At 36.1% G+C, this 19842-nt stretch overlaps 2 protein-coding genes and 1 long non-coding RNA gene across 10 annotated transcripts in view; 1 reads left to right on the forward strand and 2 right to left on the reverse strand.

Moving 5' to 3' along the window:
* The window catches only part of LOC128262150 (ras suppressor protein 1), a 122686-nt gene extending 105311 nt beyond the window's left edge, over positions 1-17375 (forward strand). Inside the window, exons 1-5 of one of the 3 annotated variants that reach the window (XM_052996245.1) lie at positions 14246-14384; positions 15392-15456; positions 15552-15657; positions 16454-17075; positions 17134-17375. In XM_052996245.1, the coding sequence (XP_052852205.1) occupies positions 15427-15456; positions 15552-15657; positions 16454-17075; positions 17134-17224 (849 nt within the window). In that variant the 5' untranslated portion in view covers positions 14246-14384; positions 15392-15426 and the 3' untranslated portion in view covers positions 17225-17375. Of the gene's footprint in view, positions 1-14245; positions 14385-14471; positions 14758-15391; positions 15457-15551; positions 15658-16453; positions 17076-17133 lie in introns of those variants that run through there. The other 2 variants (XM_052996246.1, XM_052996248.1) reach the window with 2 other exon arrangements.
* On the reverse strand, positions 13036-14031 carry LOC128262163 (uncharacterized). The gene is made up of 3 exons (XR_008268321.1): positions 13836-14031; positions 13433-13775; positions 13036-13375 (listed from the first exon to the last, which is right to left on the reverse strand). It is a non-coding gene; the product is annotated as an uncharacterized LOC128262163 (long non-coding RNA).
* Positions 17376-18791: 1416 nt separating the features above from the next.
* LOC128262126 (disintegrin and metalloproteinase domain-containing protein 10) overlaps positions 18792-19842 on the reverse strand; it is an 87101-nt gene continuing 86050 nt past the window's right edge. For 4 of the 6 annotated variants that reach the window (XR_008268318.1, XR_008268316.1, XR_008268317.1 and 1 more), the window contains exon 13: positions 19463-19598. Coding sequence is in view for 2 of the 6 variants with exons in the window: in XM_052996206.1 (XP_052852166.1) it covers positions 19405-19598 (194 nt within the window). In the remaining 4 variants the exon portion in view is untranslated. Of the gene's footprint in view, positions 19599-19842 lie in introns of all 6 variants that reach the window. The other 2 variants (XM_052996206.1, XM_052996207.1) reach the window with 2 other exon arrangements.

Genomic DNA, 19842 nt, shown 5'->3' on the forward strand with positions numbered 1-19842 from the left:
GAATATTTATCTTAAAATATCAGCTGCACACTTTACTCTTTTTTTTCTCAAAACTACTCTCTCTCACTCTTTGGAGTTTCTGTTTTGGTTGCTCACATGACATGTCTTGAGCTTTTTCCACCATCTTCGGCTCCCCCTTATATCCGTATCTCAGTGTGAGTCACAGGTCCACCGCAATGATCACTTTTTTGTCTTTGCTTGTTTAGGGATCGTCTGTATCTGAATATTTCGCAAAACAAACACCGCCTTCCGCTGCTGCACTTGAACGATAAGCAACGCCGCGTTGTCTCCGATTTCGTAACCAATAAACACCTCTTATCGTTCGCAATTAGAGGATGTCATTTTCACACTTGGCTATTGGTCAGATTTGCAAGAGCTTGGGTAATTTATGCCACCTGCAAAGTCAATTTGCCGAGACAGATAATCCGCGTAATTCACTTGCGAATGAAAATGCAGTAATAAAATTATGAAGCCATTGAACTATTAAAATATATACAAGATTTATTTAATAGAATAGTACACATATTTGCTAAACAACCAAATAGGTCATAACTCTACTTATCTAAAGATATTGTACGCCTTAATGATCAATTAAACAAGTAATCAATCAATGCCTCAATATATATTTTTTCCTTATATCCCTTATTCATTAATAAAAATGCACAATAAAATAAAAATGTTGGCCCAACAATTTAGCAGGCAAAGTATAAACATTACACGGCTATCCTTTCAATACTTAAAATTTAAATTGGCTTCGCCATGTTTTCTATTAACCATTCCATTTCCCCCAATTTATGGCATTATTTAGTGGAATACCAAACGAAGAATGCAATTTAAAATCAATTTTGACGCTTGCTATGCCATTTAGTCCGATCGGGTCCTGCTTTCCATGTCCTCCTTTCGATAAGCAGAGCAGCATGAATTTATGGCATCACGAGGAAAGGGGAAGGATGCGGTGGAAGGATGGCTGGACCGCATAGTTCACGCCTGGACGGAGCAACAAACATTTTTTGGCTCGAATAATATGAGAAATGCTAGAGCCCACAACATTATAGTGGCAATTGTTCGACTGGGCAGCCACAGAAAACTTTTGCCGTCCATAAATTATGCTGAAAAATTATTATATAAGCGTCCAGTGTCGAATGGCGCCGAAGAAATTGGCCCACAGCCAACGGGGAATCGCAAAAAGTTCGGAAAAGGGCGGGAGGAGACAAGAGTAAAGGGGTGTGCCAACTATTGGCAAAAGTTGTTAGGCAAATTATGGCCTGGCGCACACAGGCATTCGAAACTGTTTCGGTTCAAGTTGTCCGCAACATCTTTAGATGCTGGGCTACAGGGCCGTTAAATGCAGCTGACAACTTGAAGAAAGCACAATCGTTTTTTTTTTTTTCAAATGAAAAATATTTTAATAATTATTTAAATTTTTGTATGGAGTCTGATGGGATTTAAGCAAATGAATATTTTACTTTTAAATGCAAAGAGGATATAAATGAGCCAAAACGAAACAGACAAAAGATATAAAATATTGTATAAAAGACTTTTATTGCTTAAAGATTGAACTTTTTGTAACCTTAGAAAAAAAATGTATTTAAAAATTGGAAGGTCTGGGCAATGCATCCAGCTCATATATAACTTACTGTTATCAGTTTCAAGGCAAATTATAAATTAAATTCTTCACTTGACTTGCAAGATCCACCCCTTTGGCACAACCCACGTAAACTTACCTCAAATAAGTCTTTTCCATTAAGCCATAAATCGCTCAACAGGCCGAAAATCCTTTGTGGCTCTAACAGACTGAAAAGCCACAAAATCTGCAGTTTCTTAAGCAGGGGAAAATGAGGGAATGGCGGCGGGGAAGCCAGTGAAGCGGGCAAGCAGCCAGCCAAGAGTCTAATTAGGCCAAATTAATTGCCTGCGCTTTTGACACTTGCAAAGACTGAATCGGCCCCAAACCAAAAGAGTCAACAAGACAAAAGCCGGCAAGACAGGCTGCTGGCGAGGCGAAACCAAGTACAACACTCAAAAGTCTATTTGCAACCGACCCAGTATATCCCCCTTCTTCTGCCGGAAAGAGTAATGTTGGCAATTTGTTGGTCGTCGTCTTATTAACCCGCAACAGGAGACGAGGAAGTTGGCGGCAACTTTTTGGCCAACGCGAGAATGTCCAACGGGCATATAAATTAGCCGAGACAGAAGTTTCCCCCCCCAAACTCTTCCGTTTCTCACCACGAAAGCATCTTCTGATGAACAGACAGGCAAAGTTTTGGGCATCAAAAAATGTTTTCAAATTAAGCTAATTTATATTATATAAACACGCCTAATGAGTTCCCAGCGAAGGCGCTAAAAAAGGGTGGTCATAATTTCTGCGGCACATCTAGAAGGCCGAAAGCAGTGAGCAAACATACTACTCGCCCACTATATAAGTATTATATTTTGCCCTGGCATGGTAAGCATTTTGATTTGCCTCGTCCACCTTTTTAAGACCCTTTGAAAATGGCAAAAGTTTTCCCCCAAACCCTCAGTTGTTGTTGTTGTATTTATTGTTTTTGCTTTTGTTTTTGTTTTGCCTTCACAGTTGGCTGGCAGAATTAACGTGACTTGCATAACGCCCGAAAGTATGCAACGCGGCTGTAAAGTGTCACCATCACCATTTGCTGTGAACCTTTTTGCTCCTTGGCGCAAGGAGTCGCTGCTTCTGCTGCTCCTGCTGCTGGGCAAAAATAAAAACAAAGTGCAACTGGGGAAACGTGTCACAAACTTTATGCTGCTGCCACGCGTCACGCACGCGATTTTCGCTTAGTTGTTTGTCACTTTGTCGCCGCCTTTCAGCCGCTCCAGAATCCTGGCTCCCTTCGACTTGGCCAAGAAAAATGGCTCTGGAAATTAAGTGAGCTGCCATGGCCGGAGCGGCATAAATTAGTGTGTTGAGATTTGAACCGAAGCGGACCTCAAACTGCATTGAAATAACACCAATTTTCGCTTGCGACAAAGTTTTCCGAAACGGAAGTTTATGATGTTTAGACAACGAAATGGATATATAACTTAAGAGACTCAAAATTAACTTTAAATAATGCATTTCTGTAAATTGGGAATAGGCCAAAGCAAAACAAAAATTGGTACAATACTTTATAACTTTGCTCTTAAAACCAATAAATATTTATATTTTAGCAGTGAACAACCATCAATACCTAATTAGATTAACAATTACTAGATCATAGAAAATTAATTAATATTTACTTTTATTTTTGCCAAACTTATCGCAAACATTCTAAAACATTGTTAAAAATCTGAGTAGCAAAGTAATAAATTAAATAAGTATCTGCTAAACTACGAGTTTCCATTTAAGTTTGCTAACTGTTGCCACACTTGAACCCACTCGAGTTTATAATAATTTACAACATGTTGCAGAAGAAACCACAAGAACACACACGCTGGGACCTAAAATGAGCTACACGACCGGGTCGGCAACAATGGAACTGACATCACAATGGGCCAAGAGGTCGACCAGGAATGTGGCAAGGGCCCGCACTGTTGTTGGCTCATGTCACCTTTCATAAAACATAGAATCACTTTGGTTTTGCAGCTATATGTCCCTTCACAGGGAGCATTCTGGCCCAGTGTGGAATGGAATGTGGCCAGCACAGGGCTGCTAGCTGTCTTGAAGGAAACAGCGGGCAGCTCCTAAGTGGGCCAATCTCAGCACTTGAAAATTGAAATGTTCAAATGTGAGTGCGAATGAAGGAGATGTATTTACCAAAGGGCTGACCGCCAAGTAGCCATATTTGACAGAGGTACAAGTGGACATTTTCCCCTAGAAAAACCCTTGAGAAAGTGTTAAGGGCCACATGCCAGAAACGTTTGCAAATTTTCAATAAACATAAATGGTGCTTGCATTGTATTATAAGTTTTGCATTGTATATTTACTTATATGATTTTTTAGGTATTTATGCAGGATAAAACCATGTGACGAGAAGGAAAACGATTTTATTAAACAAAAGGGTAATTTTGTCAGTACTATTATATATATATTATAGATTATTAACAAAGGTAATAACCTAAAATAAGAATTTCTTACTATAAAGTAAGCTTCTAATTGATTAAATTCAAATTCAGTTTAAAGTTAACAAGCCCAAACCCCAAGTTTAAACATTTTTAGGCAGACAGAATGATTCCAACTCCTTGTCATTTTTAGCTCTCCCTTAGCAACTGCCACTTCAGCGTAAATCATTATAATAATTTAACTAGAGGACCCTCGCGAAATAAAGTCAACGGTGAAAGTTTTCCAGAAACCAGACACAGCAGGCAAATGGAGGGGGTCCAGACAGCTGGACATCTTCAGACCGACCAACGCCAAATGCATTTAAGTAGAAAATCTTGCCAAAAAAGAAAAGAAAATCCAGAGGAGGACATGCCATGATTCTTAAACGTTCTGGCCGTTTTTTAGCTGTGGGGCAACTTTTCTTGGTCTCAAAACGTAGACTAGAAAAACAGTAGTTTGCTTTATTTAAAAAATCCCATGGCAACAACTTTACCAAATCAGTTGCGAGCTGACCAAATAAAAACCTCACAACTTGCAGTAGCAATAATAAAATCATATTTAAAACTTTCACACCAAAGCGAAAAAAAAAAACACGACATGGAAAGAAGAAAAATATGAAAAAATAACAAGAACTTGCCGCATTTCCATAACAAAACTTTTGCGTTAAAAACAGAAAAGTGTTTTGAGCTACTCGACACTGCGCAAAACAACCCAAGAAGAGTGAAAAAACAATATGAAAGTAGCCAACTAAACTTTTATTAAAATTGTAAATATTTATCAACATTCAGAAACCACAACAAAAATGTGGTTGTATGGTTGCGCACAATGAATATTCGTGATGAATGTCAAAGTTTTAAAAGGCGAGTGAATTTTCTTAGGATCTTTTTTAACACAGAGTGGCACTTTAGCTTCTATCATACTTTGATTTCCAACTCAAAATAGCTAAAGTATAGCAGATCATCCACAGCAATGTTAATTAGACACAGTGGGAATTCATTTGATATACACCCAGTCACTGCAGGCTTATTTGAGAACCAGATGTAGTTTGTCCGCTGCAATGTTGAAGAGGGAATAACTCGGTATCCTACTTAAACAACGGCAACAATGTGCATCCGTGCTCAACCCAGTTCTCAAGCATTTTTCGCCAGACTCGAAAACAAAGGAGGTAAATTTGCATTGCATAAAATTAAAGCAAGCTGGGTGTTTAACATATGTAATTTTTGACAAACAGAAAGATGAACGAAGTAGGTGAGAAACCGCAAAAAGAAAACTGGCAGCGGCTCGTGTTAATGCAATTTAACAAGGCGTATGCATAATATTTAGCTAAGCCGAAGCCAAAAGGAGATACAACCAGGCGGTGAAACTTAATTAAAAATATGCGCGCATAATTATAACTATATTTAGCAAGCAACAGAGCCACATGTGCATTAATTTCGCATGCAAAATGAGTAAAAAAAAAAAACGAAAACGAAAACGAGGAGCATCTGCACACAAAAGCCCAACGCGAAAAAGTATACTACAATATTTTTTTTTGCCGCCACTGTAAGCGGCCTCGTCGTCTGATGATGATGATCCTGTGCCGGGTTTTGTCAACACGCCGCCAACATCCTTCTCCTGGTGTCCTGCCTGGTGTCCTGATGAGCGTCAGCAGTTACCGTAAATTATTTTATTTATTCCGTTAGCCGGGCGATGGGTGGTGGGTGGTTGGTGGTAAACTGCAGCTAGCTGTCTGTGTGCTTGACTTAATAAAATAAATTTAGAAGCTGCTGTCCTGTATATCTCTTTTACCACCCGCCGCCCCTCTCACGCCTCAGTTGGGCGCGTTTGCAAAACGGCAAAATGTGCATAATGCCACCGTGTGAGTGTTGCTGTGTATGTTGGTGTGTGTGTGTGCTGGCTTGCCGTTTATTATTTATGCATGCTGTGCAACATTTTCACCCAGCAGCTGCACAACAAACACGAAAGCGTGGCACGGCTGCCTGGCCAAAAGATTTTTTTCGCTTTGAGCTTGGTTTTGTTTTCAGTGCACAGTGGAGCGAAAGAGGGCTACGCCCTACTCTCTTTATAAAGAAGATATTAATTATGTTAGATTTTACCAGGGGATATAGATTTGGGTTTTAAGCTTATGAACTAAGAGCTATCACTGGTATATTTACATTTTTTAAAAAGTTATGCAAAACCTCAAATTAAAATCAAATAAAAATATTTTTTATTGAATTTTGATACATTTTTAAATTAGTAATATATCTGTCAAAATGCCAATCGAAACTGGCTTTGAAAAATAAATACTAGTTTCTTAGCCATTGGGCAAGCCTATTTAATAAAAAGTCGCTTGAGACCGCATTTTTTGGCGCCTAACCCATGATGAGGAGTATCACGATTGGGGCTGGAGGTGGTGTAGGCTCTGGAGAAACATTGCCGAATCAAGTTCGGTTTTGCGGATCTAAAGAACGTCTATAATACTGATGGTCCCGGAGATGGAATGCAGGGTAGTCATTAGCGAAACCCTCAAGTTCCTGCATCTGCTATTCTCCAAGAACTCATTGCTGCCTCTAAGGAAGTGGGTGTTTAACATCGCTGGCCATCCGCTGTATGTGAATGTCTCAATTAAGATCAAAAAGTTCTGTCTGCCTTTTTAGCAAAATATTTCTTAACTAATGCAGCAATATCCAAAATATTTACAAAAATAAAAAATTATAAATAATTAAACAGTGGTTTTGTCGGAGCTTAACCCAATTTAACCATTTTATGCACACATTGCCATGGATTCAGTAAGCCCAAGTGCGCAAAAAGAAATACAAAGTCAAGAACATAAAAATATAATTTTTGCTATTTAATTAGCTGTCGTACAAATAGTTGTGTAAGCATTTGTGTTTTCTTTTGTAACAATAGTTTTACATAATTGAGTTTGACAACAATTTGCAAATTGAACGCAAAACGACCACAAAACGTTGCCATTTAAATATATTTTTCACAGCATTTTGTGCACTGGATTTATTTTTACCTATGCGGCTTTGTCTGCCTGAATCATTTGCCATTTATCGTTTCATTGGATTCGGTTTATGCTTTTATTCTACCACCCGCAATTGTTGGCATTTAGATAATCAAAATATATCACAATATTTTTCATTTTAATTGGCTACACAAAACCAGAAAAACAAGATGCACACAGAACGTATACAATTAGAGGTTTAAAATACTGCTTTTTTAAGCAAAAACTGATAATAATTTAAAGCAACGAATTTAATAAATTTCTCTTAATATTAAACGCAAATTGATAAACCTAAGCCTGTATACACAAATTTATTTTTGAAAATTGCTTTAAAACTCTATTGATATATTGTGGCCACAAAGGAAAGACGGCAGTGAAAATGCACAGCGACCACAATGTAACTAGGACAACCTGCAGCTATTATTATTATTATTATTATTTTCTGTTATTTTAGGGAAGCCGTCCTTTTCTATAGCCCTAGTTGAGCCGACGACGACGAGCGCTTCATCAAAAAAAAATAAAGAGGTCGGTTTAATAAATGTGGCTGGTCCAAAGCAAACAGGATACAAAATGCCGTATCCTTGGACACTCCATTGTGGCGTTGCCAAAAAATTAAAGCTGCGCCTTTGGTCTGGCTGTGTGAGTGTGTGCAAAGCAATTTATAAAAGTTTTTCCATCAAAAATCCGCTGTCAGTATAAATATCCTTAAACTAGCCAACACGGCTGCTAAGCGGACACACACACAGACACATGGATGATGAAGGATCCCGGCCGCTTCCTGGCTGCCTGCACTTTGCTCCTGCCTGCAGCAATATGATTTATGGATGCATGTGCTGATATATGCCATGTGCCTCCCGTCTGTGCCCACGCCCACCACCACCCGATCCGCTCTACGTACGTTCTATTGTTGGCGCCGAAAATTATGCTTCAAAATTTTTCTCTCTTCATAACTTGCTCACACACGCCTTTAAATTGCACTGGTGTTGGTCTCATCTATTTGCAGTTCAAACAAAGAGAGACGTGTTGCCCACACACACACACTCACCCACATACACACATTTCCACTGGTAAATCAGAGCCACTTTAAATTGAGCATGTTACGTTGCATATACCGTCCGAAAGACCCTCTGCATTGCTTTCCCCAAACATAACTCCACTGGCTTACCGGCAAAGTGATGTGCTCACTGTTTCTTTATCCTTCTGCCTCTCTCTCCTTTCAGATGGAGTCCTTTTGAAAGCAAATCTGTTTAAATGTTTGAGATGCGATTATATCTACTCCTATTGTAAAAGAAATGTGGATAGTCCTGGCAAGAAAAGAATCGTTTTGATTTTCTTGCCAACTTTACTTTTTACGGTCAAATGTTTACAGAAGGAACATATAAATAATCTTTTTGCAGAGTCAATATTAAATATCCATTGAGGATGTTGTTGGTAAGGCATTTAAATAATCAAATATAATAAAATACTTAAAAAAACCGAAAATGTGTCAATTAGAGTCGAATACTATTAGCTCCTTTAAGAACATACATATTCAGCAATCTTTCTTCTTAGCCATAAATTGCTACCCCTCAACAATTGCAAATATTTTTATGCATGCAAAAGACAAGCCCAATCGGTAAAGGGAAAACGTTGAAAAGAAATCCTAAAATCCGTGTACTTGTGCACGTTGATTGCTTGGTCCGTGATGGAAAACCCTACTCCCTGCCATCCCGATTCTTCACAAATCCTTTTGCCTGCTTTATCGATCGTTCGACTTGCATTTACAATTCCTTTCGATTTTTCTACAGCCACTTTATCAATTTGGCCAATGAAATTCAACAGTTCTGCTTTTAGATTTTATTCTTTCTTGTTTTCGTTTCAAGTCAGAAAAAAAGGAGGAAAAACATAAAACTCAAAAGCAAATGCATCATTCATCATCTACGGACTGTGCAAATTGGAACGAATTTCTATTGTTTGACTCAAGTACTTGACTGGCTGCATTCGAAATGTGTTCAGTTGAGAAGTCAATTAATTGGATTGATTGTTGTAATTGCTGCAATTATTGTAATCAGTCGAATCACTTTTCTCTGGTCATAACTTGTGCAAATAGTTCATGTTGTTTTGTAGTTAGCTTGTCAAAACTTTAGTTTGTTTGTGTCAATTGCTATGTGTAAACAATATTTTAACTTGTAGAAGCTGTCAGCTGAGCTTGTCATATCAATAAAAAAGATTTTTCCATTACTGTTTCATAGTTTCCTATCTACAAACGTTGAACAACAGGTGTTCGTAATCATTGTAACTGTTTGATAACTTTTGCTTTGTGAGCACTGGCTGAAAAATGTAACAATAATTAAATTCCAGATATTTAACTATACACCACATACATAATTAAATTTATATGGTTGTTCGAAAAGCTTATATGACTTACCTTATTGGTTTAGGATCATTTAAGTTTATGTAAAAAGCTTGGACAAATTTTTGAGCGAACACCCATGTTCCTTAATATATTGTAAGCATACAAGAACAAACTTTTCTTTACAAAATTAATTAAGTTAAATAAAAATAAGAGCTTGAGCAAATCTATTTTATAAAACACTGTGACCAATGATGTCGTATTGATACAGTTGTAACCTGTCAAAAAATGCACACCTAGCAACAGTTTATGCCAAGTCAATTACCCGTTGATATTCAATGACTTCGGGGCTGAAGGCAGATGCATAGATGGGGCAGCAGCCTGTCAGGATTCCAGCTCAATCTCTGCCCGCTGCTTGTTCTCTCTAACGAGTTCCAAAACATTTCGCCCTGCTAAACGAAGTTCAACGCACTGAATATCAAGTAGTTTTTCCGAGCTCGCACAATTTTCCTATTTTCCGTGTGTCTCTTTTTGTCTGTTGCGGCTGGCGAAGCGGAAGTCTGGAACACAAAAGCTGACTTGAGACGAGATGAAGGCAGCGGGACTCAAACTGAATCCTAATGAGGCAGGTGCTGTTGGTCATATGCGGCGTATACTTGATGCAGGTCGGGCTCACACTGTGGGAGAACGAGAACTAATGAGCAGCTAAATATCTGTTGACAGTCCAAATGCCAGATCAGTCAGAATTTGAGCCCTTTGTGCAGCTAATAAATTCGCAATTGTCAACAAATTAATATGGCATTCTATTTATTTGCAATATGCATAATTATGAAATATGCATTTTACATAAAGACAAACAAAGTCCACAATTAAATCCGTTTATCTAACCTTACCCCATCGTCTGACTTCAATAATTATTCCCATTTGATTCGGTTTTTTGTTGTAATGCTTTTAAACCTTTTTTTTCTCATTTTGTAATGTTTGCATAATCCCTCTGTGTGCTCTGCTAACCACCATCACTTTGAAAGTACAATTTTATTTACTTTAATTAAAATGGATTAGTTTTCCCATCGTTTGCATGTGCACATTAAATTATTTTGTTCATCTTCTTCTGCTTCAACACATTATGGTGTTGCATTTATTTAATAATTATTGTTGCTTTGATTTGATTTTAAAATGATTTAATGAAATACATTGGTATACAATATCAGCGAAAAAATCTTATTTAATAATGTTCTTTACTCATTTTACATTTTGTACATATTTTATTAAAAGAAAATAAGAGATCATTAAATCGTTGATAAGTCTTATATAAAAAATAAGTGTATATAAGAAGGATTCAAAATTTCTTTAAAACCTTCATAGCACCAAAAATCATCAAAATCTGAACAAATTGGACAAAACCTGAGACGAGTACAAAAACCGATGAAGGAGCTCACAAGAAGGATTTATTTAACAAAAAAGGAATAAAAAGAATACGCAAAACAAAAACAAAACCGCGTTGATGTATGATGTTGCCAATTGTTTGAAGTAAATCAAACGGCACGGAGCTGGTAGCTGGGAAATGGGAAATGGAGGATCGAAGGAGGGCTGGCTGGGATGCCTGGAAGCCGGATAAGTCAGTGCAAGCCGGCAAAAGGCACATCCTGTGGTCGAGGCCTCAATGAAGCTACAAAGCAACCGTTGCCAATGATTGCCAAGGCCTGGCTGGTCCTTAGGCTATCGGGCTTTATGCCAGATGCCTTGGGTCCGAGTAAACAAAGCGCATTGAAAAATTGCCAGGAATAAAGTAAGCGACCAACTGCCGGACAGTGCCGGCCAGAAGTATGCGCCCATGTCCGTGTGTTGACAGCTCCGAGGGGGGGACCGTCATTTATATCTCTGTTAGCCTAACCAGTCCCGATTTCGTCCCAGTTTGAGCCCACTTGGAGCCATTCAATCAGCCGACAACTCATTCTAGCAGTGGTCACTGCCAGGAATAGGGGAACAAATTAGTGGGGGCTAGCATAACCGTCGACAGGCAAACGCCATCAATTCATTGGAATTCAAATCGATTATTTGCCGCCCCACACACTCGGACGTTACTGAAGGCCTAATTTAAATAAGGTTAGCACTTAATGCAAATTTATGGCCGCCAAATGTCCCTTTTAGAATTTTAAACATAGCATTGGCAATGAACAATTTATGGTTTCAGTAGGTATTGCGGTTCCATCTTACATGCTTTGTCTTACAGCTGAATTAAGGCCTAATAAATTATCAAAATCCGGCTAGAGAAGAGAAGTTTTACTTCATTTTGGAAAAATTAACAAATTTGAATTACACAATCAACTTTGCCTTGAATATATATCAAATTTATTTAAGTGGTAAAAATAGCTTCCTAAAAATTAGCTAAGACAGAAATGCCAAGCAATATACATTTTACTTAAAAAAACAAAAACAACTTTGGAAAACGGAGAAAAACAAACAAAAATATAAAAAATATAATAATAAATTTAAAAGAAATAGCTTCATAAAATGTTACTTCTAGAGAAAGGCCAAGCAATATTCTAAACAGTAAAACATTATTTAAGATAAAAACTACTAAATATAAAATTTGTTTTAAGGCCCTACATTTTCGCACCGCCAACTGTAATTCATATCATCCTAACATCAGCGACCCTTAAAATTTCTGAAAATGAAAAATGTATTTCCAAACATTTTGTTGCCCACCATTTCAAAATTAGCGCAATTTGCACAGATCTGCAAAACTTTGGGAAACGGGAAAAAAGGCAAACAAAAAGTTAATTAAAACAAAAATTACGGACAGTGGTCGGTGGCCACCATTTCGGTTGATGGTGATGGTGGTGGTGGTGGTAAATGGTGCCTTAGCCTGTGCCGCAGCATTAGCAGTGCAGCCAAAAATGCAGCCGAAAAATCTGCGCGCCATCTAAAACAAAAATTAATTTTGGGCCAGGGAAAGTTTTTATTTGGTTTCTATTGTTGTTGCTTTGCGCTGGCCAGGCGAAAGAGAGTTTGCATTGTTTTGCATATTTTATACGGCGGAAGTGTGTGCGTCCCGCAACAGCAAAGGCACTCGCCATCATTCCGGCCAGTTCGCCCCAAAAGGCAGAACTGAAACTGCAAAATAAAAAAGTGGATGCAACACGCAAATTATGCAGGCGCATAAGACAAACTTTCTGTTTTGCGGATTCGACAACCGGCGAAATGAAAATTAATACGAAAGCCAAAATGGTAGGCATCCACACAAACATCGGAGATCCACAACGGCATCGGCAACTGGAGCACAACTGAGTAATTAAAAATGCAACAAACAGGCAAAGCGGAAAACCCCCGGCAACTACTGTACTGAAGGAGATGATATCAGACATGTACTCAGCCAGAATTTTGTGCCAATTTTACGATATTTCACGCACAACTGGAATTGTGTTCCAAAGGCTTTGGTGCTCTAACTGTAAAAAGATTATCGAAATGTCTTGGGATTCATTTAAATACAATTTTCATCAGATTGGACTTAATCGCTTTATGTTATTGTAGTTTAAAAGTAACCTATTTTAGGATTATGGTATTAAAAAACTTCATTAAATTCCTTAAAAAATTATAATAATTAAAATTATAACTTTAAAAAAAGGACTGTCGCTTTCCTTTGGAAATATAGTCCAGAAGTATCAAAAATATTTATTTAGTCGCCATCACCATATATTTTCAGCGGTGCTAACTTAATTTTGTGTGAATATATTTAGTTTATAAAACTTCCAAAGTGTTAAAAATATTCTTCTTATTTTGGTTTTGAAGTGCTTAGTTGTTCGCTTTGCGGAAGGGTGGTTAGATAATCAGTTTCAGTTGCTGTTGTTTTCTTCTTCATATGATTTTTTTTCCCAGGATTGTCCAGGAGGGAGAACACAGCAGTGGGCAATGGGCGAGTTGCAAACACGATTAAGATGGATTACACCACGACATTCAGAACCTTTTATAATGCAGCGTCCCCAATTTCTTTCCTTCCTGCGCTTGCAAACTAACTCAGTCGATTAGTATTGAAACATACAACCTTATTACTTGATCCAAAACTTACTTATATATCGGAGTTTACTTTCAGTGTCGTCAGGGGCGAGGAGTAGAAGTAAAACCAGAATATAAAATATCTCAAAAATAACCATTCCGACTCTAATGAGAAGCAAATGTGTAATATTTGGTTCTTTGTTAATTCCTTTGTAAACTGTGGAAAAAACTACATTAAATAAATTAATTAACTGTGGGAAACTAATTATTTTTTATTTTATTTCAAAAGTTCTCTTCAATTTATTACGTTGCACAACACACAGTGTTGGCTTTGCAAAATCTGTCCTTATAGCGTCTAAGTTGACATGTCTGATTCATTGCCATGCAATGGCCCCATCCCCGTTTTCCTTTGCAAACTGAATATAAATATTATGTATATTATTTGTGTTATATATTCGAGCAGCATTACGACTTACAGACTCGGGATCTTCTTACGACTGCAACACTGGCGAAGACTGGCAGTAAAATTAGGATAACGATTAATAAGTATTTTTTAGACATTCTATATTCAGGTGTGCAGCTTTGTTCTGCAACCCATACATCTCTGGAATATGTTGTGATTTGCTGTGTTAGAAGCTGTGCAAATTTATAAGCCGAAAATAATTGTCGATTTTATGCTTTAACTATGCCTCGAAATTGAGCCCTATAATCGGTTTGGAATTCAAGTTCATCACTACATTTCAAACTGGTTTTCCGCACTGTGAAGATGCTGCAAAAAAATAAAAAATACGTTTAATGAAATCAACCAAACAAAACCCAATATCGGGTTTGGGTTTGCTGCTTTTGTTTTTGCCGGCAGTGGCGACAATCAGAAAAGGCAAAACCAGGCACCATCGCCCCAAACTCGCCCCAAACCCCACACACATCCACTTTTGATCGATCTCGCTGACGCTGCGAGAGATCTCTTTTTAGTTACTCGAGACGATCGCACGACGCACGACGCATTCCGCCTTTTGGCTATTTTGGTAATTAATTTCGAAGAAGCGGAGACATATTATAATAGAACATGCTTTTCATTCTATAACGTGAATGCCTTATAATCCGTCTTGACATTAAAACGCGCGTGGATATTCAATCATTTTTTGCCTTGTAACAAAAGTGGTTTTTGTCTTTCCAACCAAAAACTAGGCCAAGTGCATTGTTTGTGTAACATAGTGACCCAAAAAGTTGTAAAATCTATATTAATGTGACGGAAAAGTGCTGAAAACGGCCCACACAAAAACATATGCAAACGAAAAGTGCAGTAGGTACAGTTTTGGAGCCATTATGAGTGGCAAAGCAAATAGTTTGAAAGTAACTCAGTAGGTGATTGTTTATAAAAATAATTATTAATGAAAGGTAATGAAAATTGAAGCTCAAAGTCAAACACAATTTATATTTAACAAATTTAAATCAATAAATTCTATTTTAGACAAAATTTGAAAATGACCAGAAAGCCTTATCATACCAATTAAAAACTAAATGTTTTCGACGAAGCTATATATATAAGTTTAAAGTAAAACTTATATAATTATAAAGTATTAATTCAAAATATAATTTTCAGAAATACAGAATAATTAATATTATTTTAAATTGAAATGTTGCTGGAGGTATAACATACATTATTTTTACATGTCAAATGGTCATGTAATTATTACACATGTTATCTTTGTGTCAAGTTTAATTTTTCTCGCTCTCTGGCATCCATTTAAAATGCGAAGTGAACGCTTGCAAAATGTATGTTTTTTGTTTTTCTTTATTGATATCTAAGAACTTAATTCTTTAATTATCAACGTGTAAGAAACTACAATTTTTACAAGACCTTTTGGTTTTATTGTATTTTTATATGCGATTTTTCCGGCTTACAAAAGTAAAGTAAAAAATAAATTGTTTAAGAAGTAGATAAATTACAGTTTTAAGATTAGATTATTGTACCGTTAAAATTTGTTTATTATAATTTATAATATATAATATTTTAAAATGTTATTTTCAGTATTTTTTGTAAATTTGTGATTATACTGAACCAAAATGAATCAGTGTTTACCAGTAAGCGCAAAGGTGAGTCCCAACAGAAATGTTAAAAATTAACGTTTTCCTACCAGAAATGTAAAAATCATAATTTCTGTTAACAATCAACACTCGCAAACGCAAAGATGTCGAAGGCAAAGAAAGTTTTGGATGAGGCAAGGGAAACTCAAAACCGGGAGTTGGACCTGGTGGATAAAAATCTGTCGTCCTTCGAGGAGTTGCCTGGATTGTGTAAGTATCGAAATGCATGAAGTTAAGTTTACATTGTACGAAAGTGAGTCAATGGACAGTAGACACTCCCACGCAAAATAAGACCTCGCCCAGATGTTGAGAAAAATTCAAGATTAGTTATGTTCTTTTTTTCTAAACTCTTAAGTGTGCTAATTAACTGAAGCATTCTGTTTTATTAATTGCGATGACGCCAGCACCAAAATAGAAATCATGTAGTGTACAGAATGTAAACAAACCCTTTAAAAACTGTATTGCGATGCCGAAGTGGTTCCTGAAAGAGAATTAAATTTGTCAAAGTTTTCTTCTTAATTTATTTATTTTATTTTATTTTTATTGTTAAAATGAATTATATGGTTTTTATCTTTTTAATTATCAAATTATTTTTAAGAACAACGATGCGCATGCCTATGTTAATATAGTTATCTCGCTCTTACTTCTGGCGTCTATACTTGTTGCGTGCAGTCAGCTGTTTACATTTGAGCCCAGTGCGAAATTTGCAGCGAATACAATTTAAATAAATAATTTAGAATAATAGCAAAATGTTTTTTAAATTGGTGCTATTATATATGAAAATAGTTTGTAAAACTAATTCTTAAAACAATAAAAAATTCATTATTTTGTTGGAAAAACCTTTTTCGTTTTTTAAAATAACGTTGAACTTAATACATCTGTTTATTTTTGTTTTACAAAAAGCTTTTCCAAACAAATAAGATGAGATTTCTATGACGCTATGGTCAATCACAAATATATATATTAAAATAAATATTTTCTAACCCCTCAATTTCTTTCTCAACAGTCAACATGGCCAATATCACGCGACTGACCCTGTCCCACAACAAGATCAGTGTGATCAGTCCTGGAATCGCGAACCTTCTGAACCTGGAGATCTTAAACCTCTCGAACAACCAGCTGGCCGAACTGCCTGTTTCGCTGTCGTCCATGCCCAAGCTCCGCATCCTTAATGTATCCATTAATAAGCTAATCAACTTACCTCGAGGCTTTGGAGCCTTTCCCGTGCTGGAGGTGTTGGACCTGTCGTACAACAATCTAAACGAACAGGTGCTTCCGGGCAACTTCTTCGGCATGGAAACTCTAAGGGCATTATATCTGGGCGATAATGATTTCGAATATATACCCAAGGAGGTGGGCCAGCTGAAGAATCTGCAAATTCTCGGACTGCGCGACAACGATCTGCTGGAGCTTCCTCGAGAAGTTGGCGACTTGTTGCGACTCCGGGAGCTGCACATTCAGAATAATAGGCTGCAGGTCCTGCCGCCAGAAATTGCCCAACTGGATCTGTTGAGCAACAAGTCGGTGATGAAGATGGAGGAGAATCCCTGGGTCAATCCCATTGCCGAGCAATATTTACTAGGCATTAGTCATGTCATCGACTACCTCAAAACGGAGACCTACAAAATGTGAGTCATCAAAATATTCAATAGAGTATTCCCTACTTATCAGTTTTATCCTCGATAGCATCTACAATCGTCATATGCAGGCAGGACGAAGTGGACCACCGCCACCAAAGGCCGACAAGAGCAAGAAGACCTCTAGAATTCGCGCATAGTTGTCCTCGAAAAAAAATCCCATGATGTTATGTGTTCGTCTTGCTCGTTCTTAACCAAAACCGTTTTTGTATACTAATTTATAAGTATGTGTAAACAAATGTGTAATTTCGCAAAGTGCCTTGACCATTATCTCACTAAATAAAATTAAAAAAACAAATTTTGAAGGCTTTAAGTGGGTTGAAACCTAATATTATCGAAGAATATATTACCAATGAATATAAACACATTTATTTATTTTATAAAATAGTAGGTTTTCTTGTTTTTTATTATCTTTTCTCATATTCATTCATTCTTTTTTAAGAAATTTTGTTTCCATAATCATAATTAATTAGTTTACTTAAAGTCAATTAATTAATTCTTTATTTATTTTAATTAAATTAATAGTTAAATGTTTTTTGTTTTTGTTCTTTGTTTACTATGTTGTTTGAGAAAAATCAAAAGCATAGTTTTGCTTTGTTCGCTTTTTGTTTGTTTCGTTTCTTTGCATTATTCACTTGTCAATTTGAATTGAATACATATTTCATATATCAATTTATGTAATTTAATTATTTTGTAAACTTATTACGCTTTTTCTGTATATGCAATTCATTTTTAATTTATTCCTTAAAGTATGTTTTAGTATTTATATTTATATATATATATATATATATTTCATAGAGTTTATTTACAAGAGTTTGAAGATGTTCTTTTACGTTGAGTCTTACAGGAATTGAAAATAAAGCTACCACAGAACACGGGATACATTTTAGAAGCAATAATTTTAGAACCGATTCGAGAAAACTCTATGGTAGACCATATTTTAAAATTTGGATGTAATAATGGAATTGAACACAAGGATTTCCAACGAAATAATTAAAAATATTCCATCCTATGAATGTCTTTTCTTGGAGTAGTTCATCAGTCGGGACTCCGTGTGTTGCACGTTACAGTTTTGAGCATGCAAATACGAAACACAGACAAAAACAAAAAACATAAACTAGTAAATTAAGAGACTTCAACAAAGTAAATTACAAGCACACATAGACTCGTATATGCATGACCTACGTATTACAAAATACGTACATAAAAATAGATTTCAATGTTGGCAGATATACACATATATGATAGATAACATTAAACATAATCAGTGGTGGTCTTGCTACCAGATTGCTAAAACATAAAGCTTTAAACCTAATACTAATAAAAATTGACAATAGAAAATTGTACCTAAGATAGTAAAAATACGAGAAATATAAAAATTAGTTACTTCGTTTGCTTTTTCTGCACAAGGAAAATGTATACGGAAAACAATCAAAGCGACGTTCGAAAGTCATACAGCAAGATGCGTTTGGCAACAAATTAAAAAGATTGGATTGTTTCCACCATTAGTTTTAAGTCTCGCTCTTTCATTTAATATTTCTGGTTTTTATACTTTTTGGTTTTCATGGTTGTGTTTGCTAGTTTACAAATGCAATTTTGACGGCTTTAAATAAACACTTAGCCTTCGGTACAGATAAATACAATTTAAATGCTTTGTTGTTTCCGCTCTTTTTTCATGTCGCTTAATTAATTCGCACTGTTTTTGCATTAATTAATTTTTTGTACAAAACACATTTTTCTGATTCAAGTGTGTAATTAATTTTGTATACATGCTTCCCGTTTAGAAATCTCACCGTCATATAGAATGCTTTTTGCATACAATTAAACTTTAGTTTTTCTTTTCATGTGTCATAATAATTTTTTGTGGCTGCTGCTATTTAATATTTGTGTATGCATAATAAATATATACATACAAATGTATATATTCACCATTCGATTTTATATGTATTATGCATGTTGCCGTTTTTAATTATTTATATTAACCATACTTTGCATTCGTATTTTTCATTTCAATTTATTTAGTCAAAAATATCATTCACTTTTAGCTTTTTCTGTTTTATGAAATTTGTCTGCATCTTTTTTTTGTGTTTTTGTTTTTTTCTGGCGGTTTTCCTATGTGGCATACAAACATTGCTTAAATAAAAATAATTAGCATAAAAATTACATTTACATTTAATTTGAGTTCATTTGATTTATGTTGTTTTTGCTTTTGTTGCTGTTTGGGCTGTGTTGTTTGCTGTTGATGTTGTTGTTGTTGCTGCTGCTGCTTGAGTCGCTTAGCCTTTGGCCTTTTATGGCGCTCCATTGCCACTTTTGGCTGTCAAACTTTGCTATTATTGGGCGCCCGCGTAGTGGATTCATATTGGCCCCGCCCCAAGGCCGCATAGGCATCGGCGTAGGCGTGTTGCTGCTGCGGCTCCAGTTGTTGTTGCTGCTGCAGATGGTGTTGCTGCTGCTGCTCGTGCAACGATGTCGGCCGACTAAAGCTTACTTGTAGCGGCGGCGGCGCGACGCCTAAGAAAGCAAACAAATTAAATATTAATATTTATCAGTTAATTAATTGTACTTGAACATTACTTATTAGTTGCGTAAGTAAATTAGTATTTTTAAGAGACATTACACTTAACATTTTTTAATCTGTTAATCGTTACTGAAATTATAATTTTTTGTAATTACTTGCAATTTAAATTTCCAATAAATAATAATAAATAAATAAATAAATTTTATATTTATAATAAAGGGAATTATACTGCACTTA

This window comes from Drosophila gunungcola, unplaced genomic scaffold, assembly GCF_025200985.1.
Source record: "Drosophila gunungcola strain Sukarami unplaced genomic scaffold, Dgunungcola_SK_2 000001F, whole genome shotgun sequence".
In the NCBI taxonomy this organism is placed as follows: domain Eukaryota; kingdom Metazoa; phylum Arthropoda; class Insecta; order Diptera; family Drosophilidae; genus Drosophila; species Drosophila gunungcola.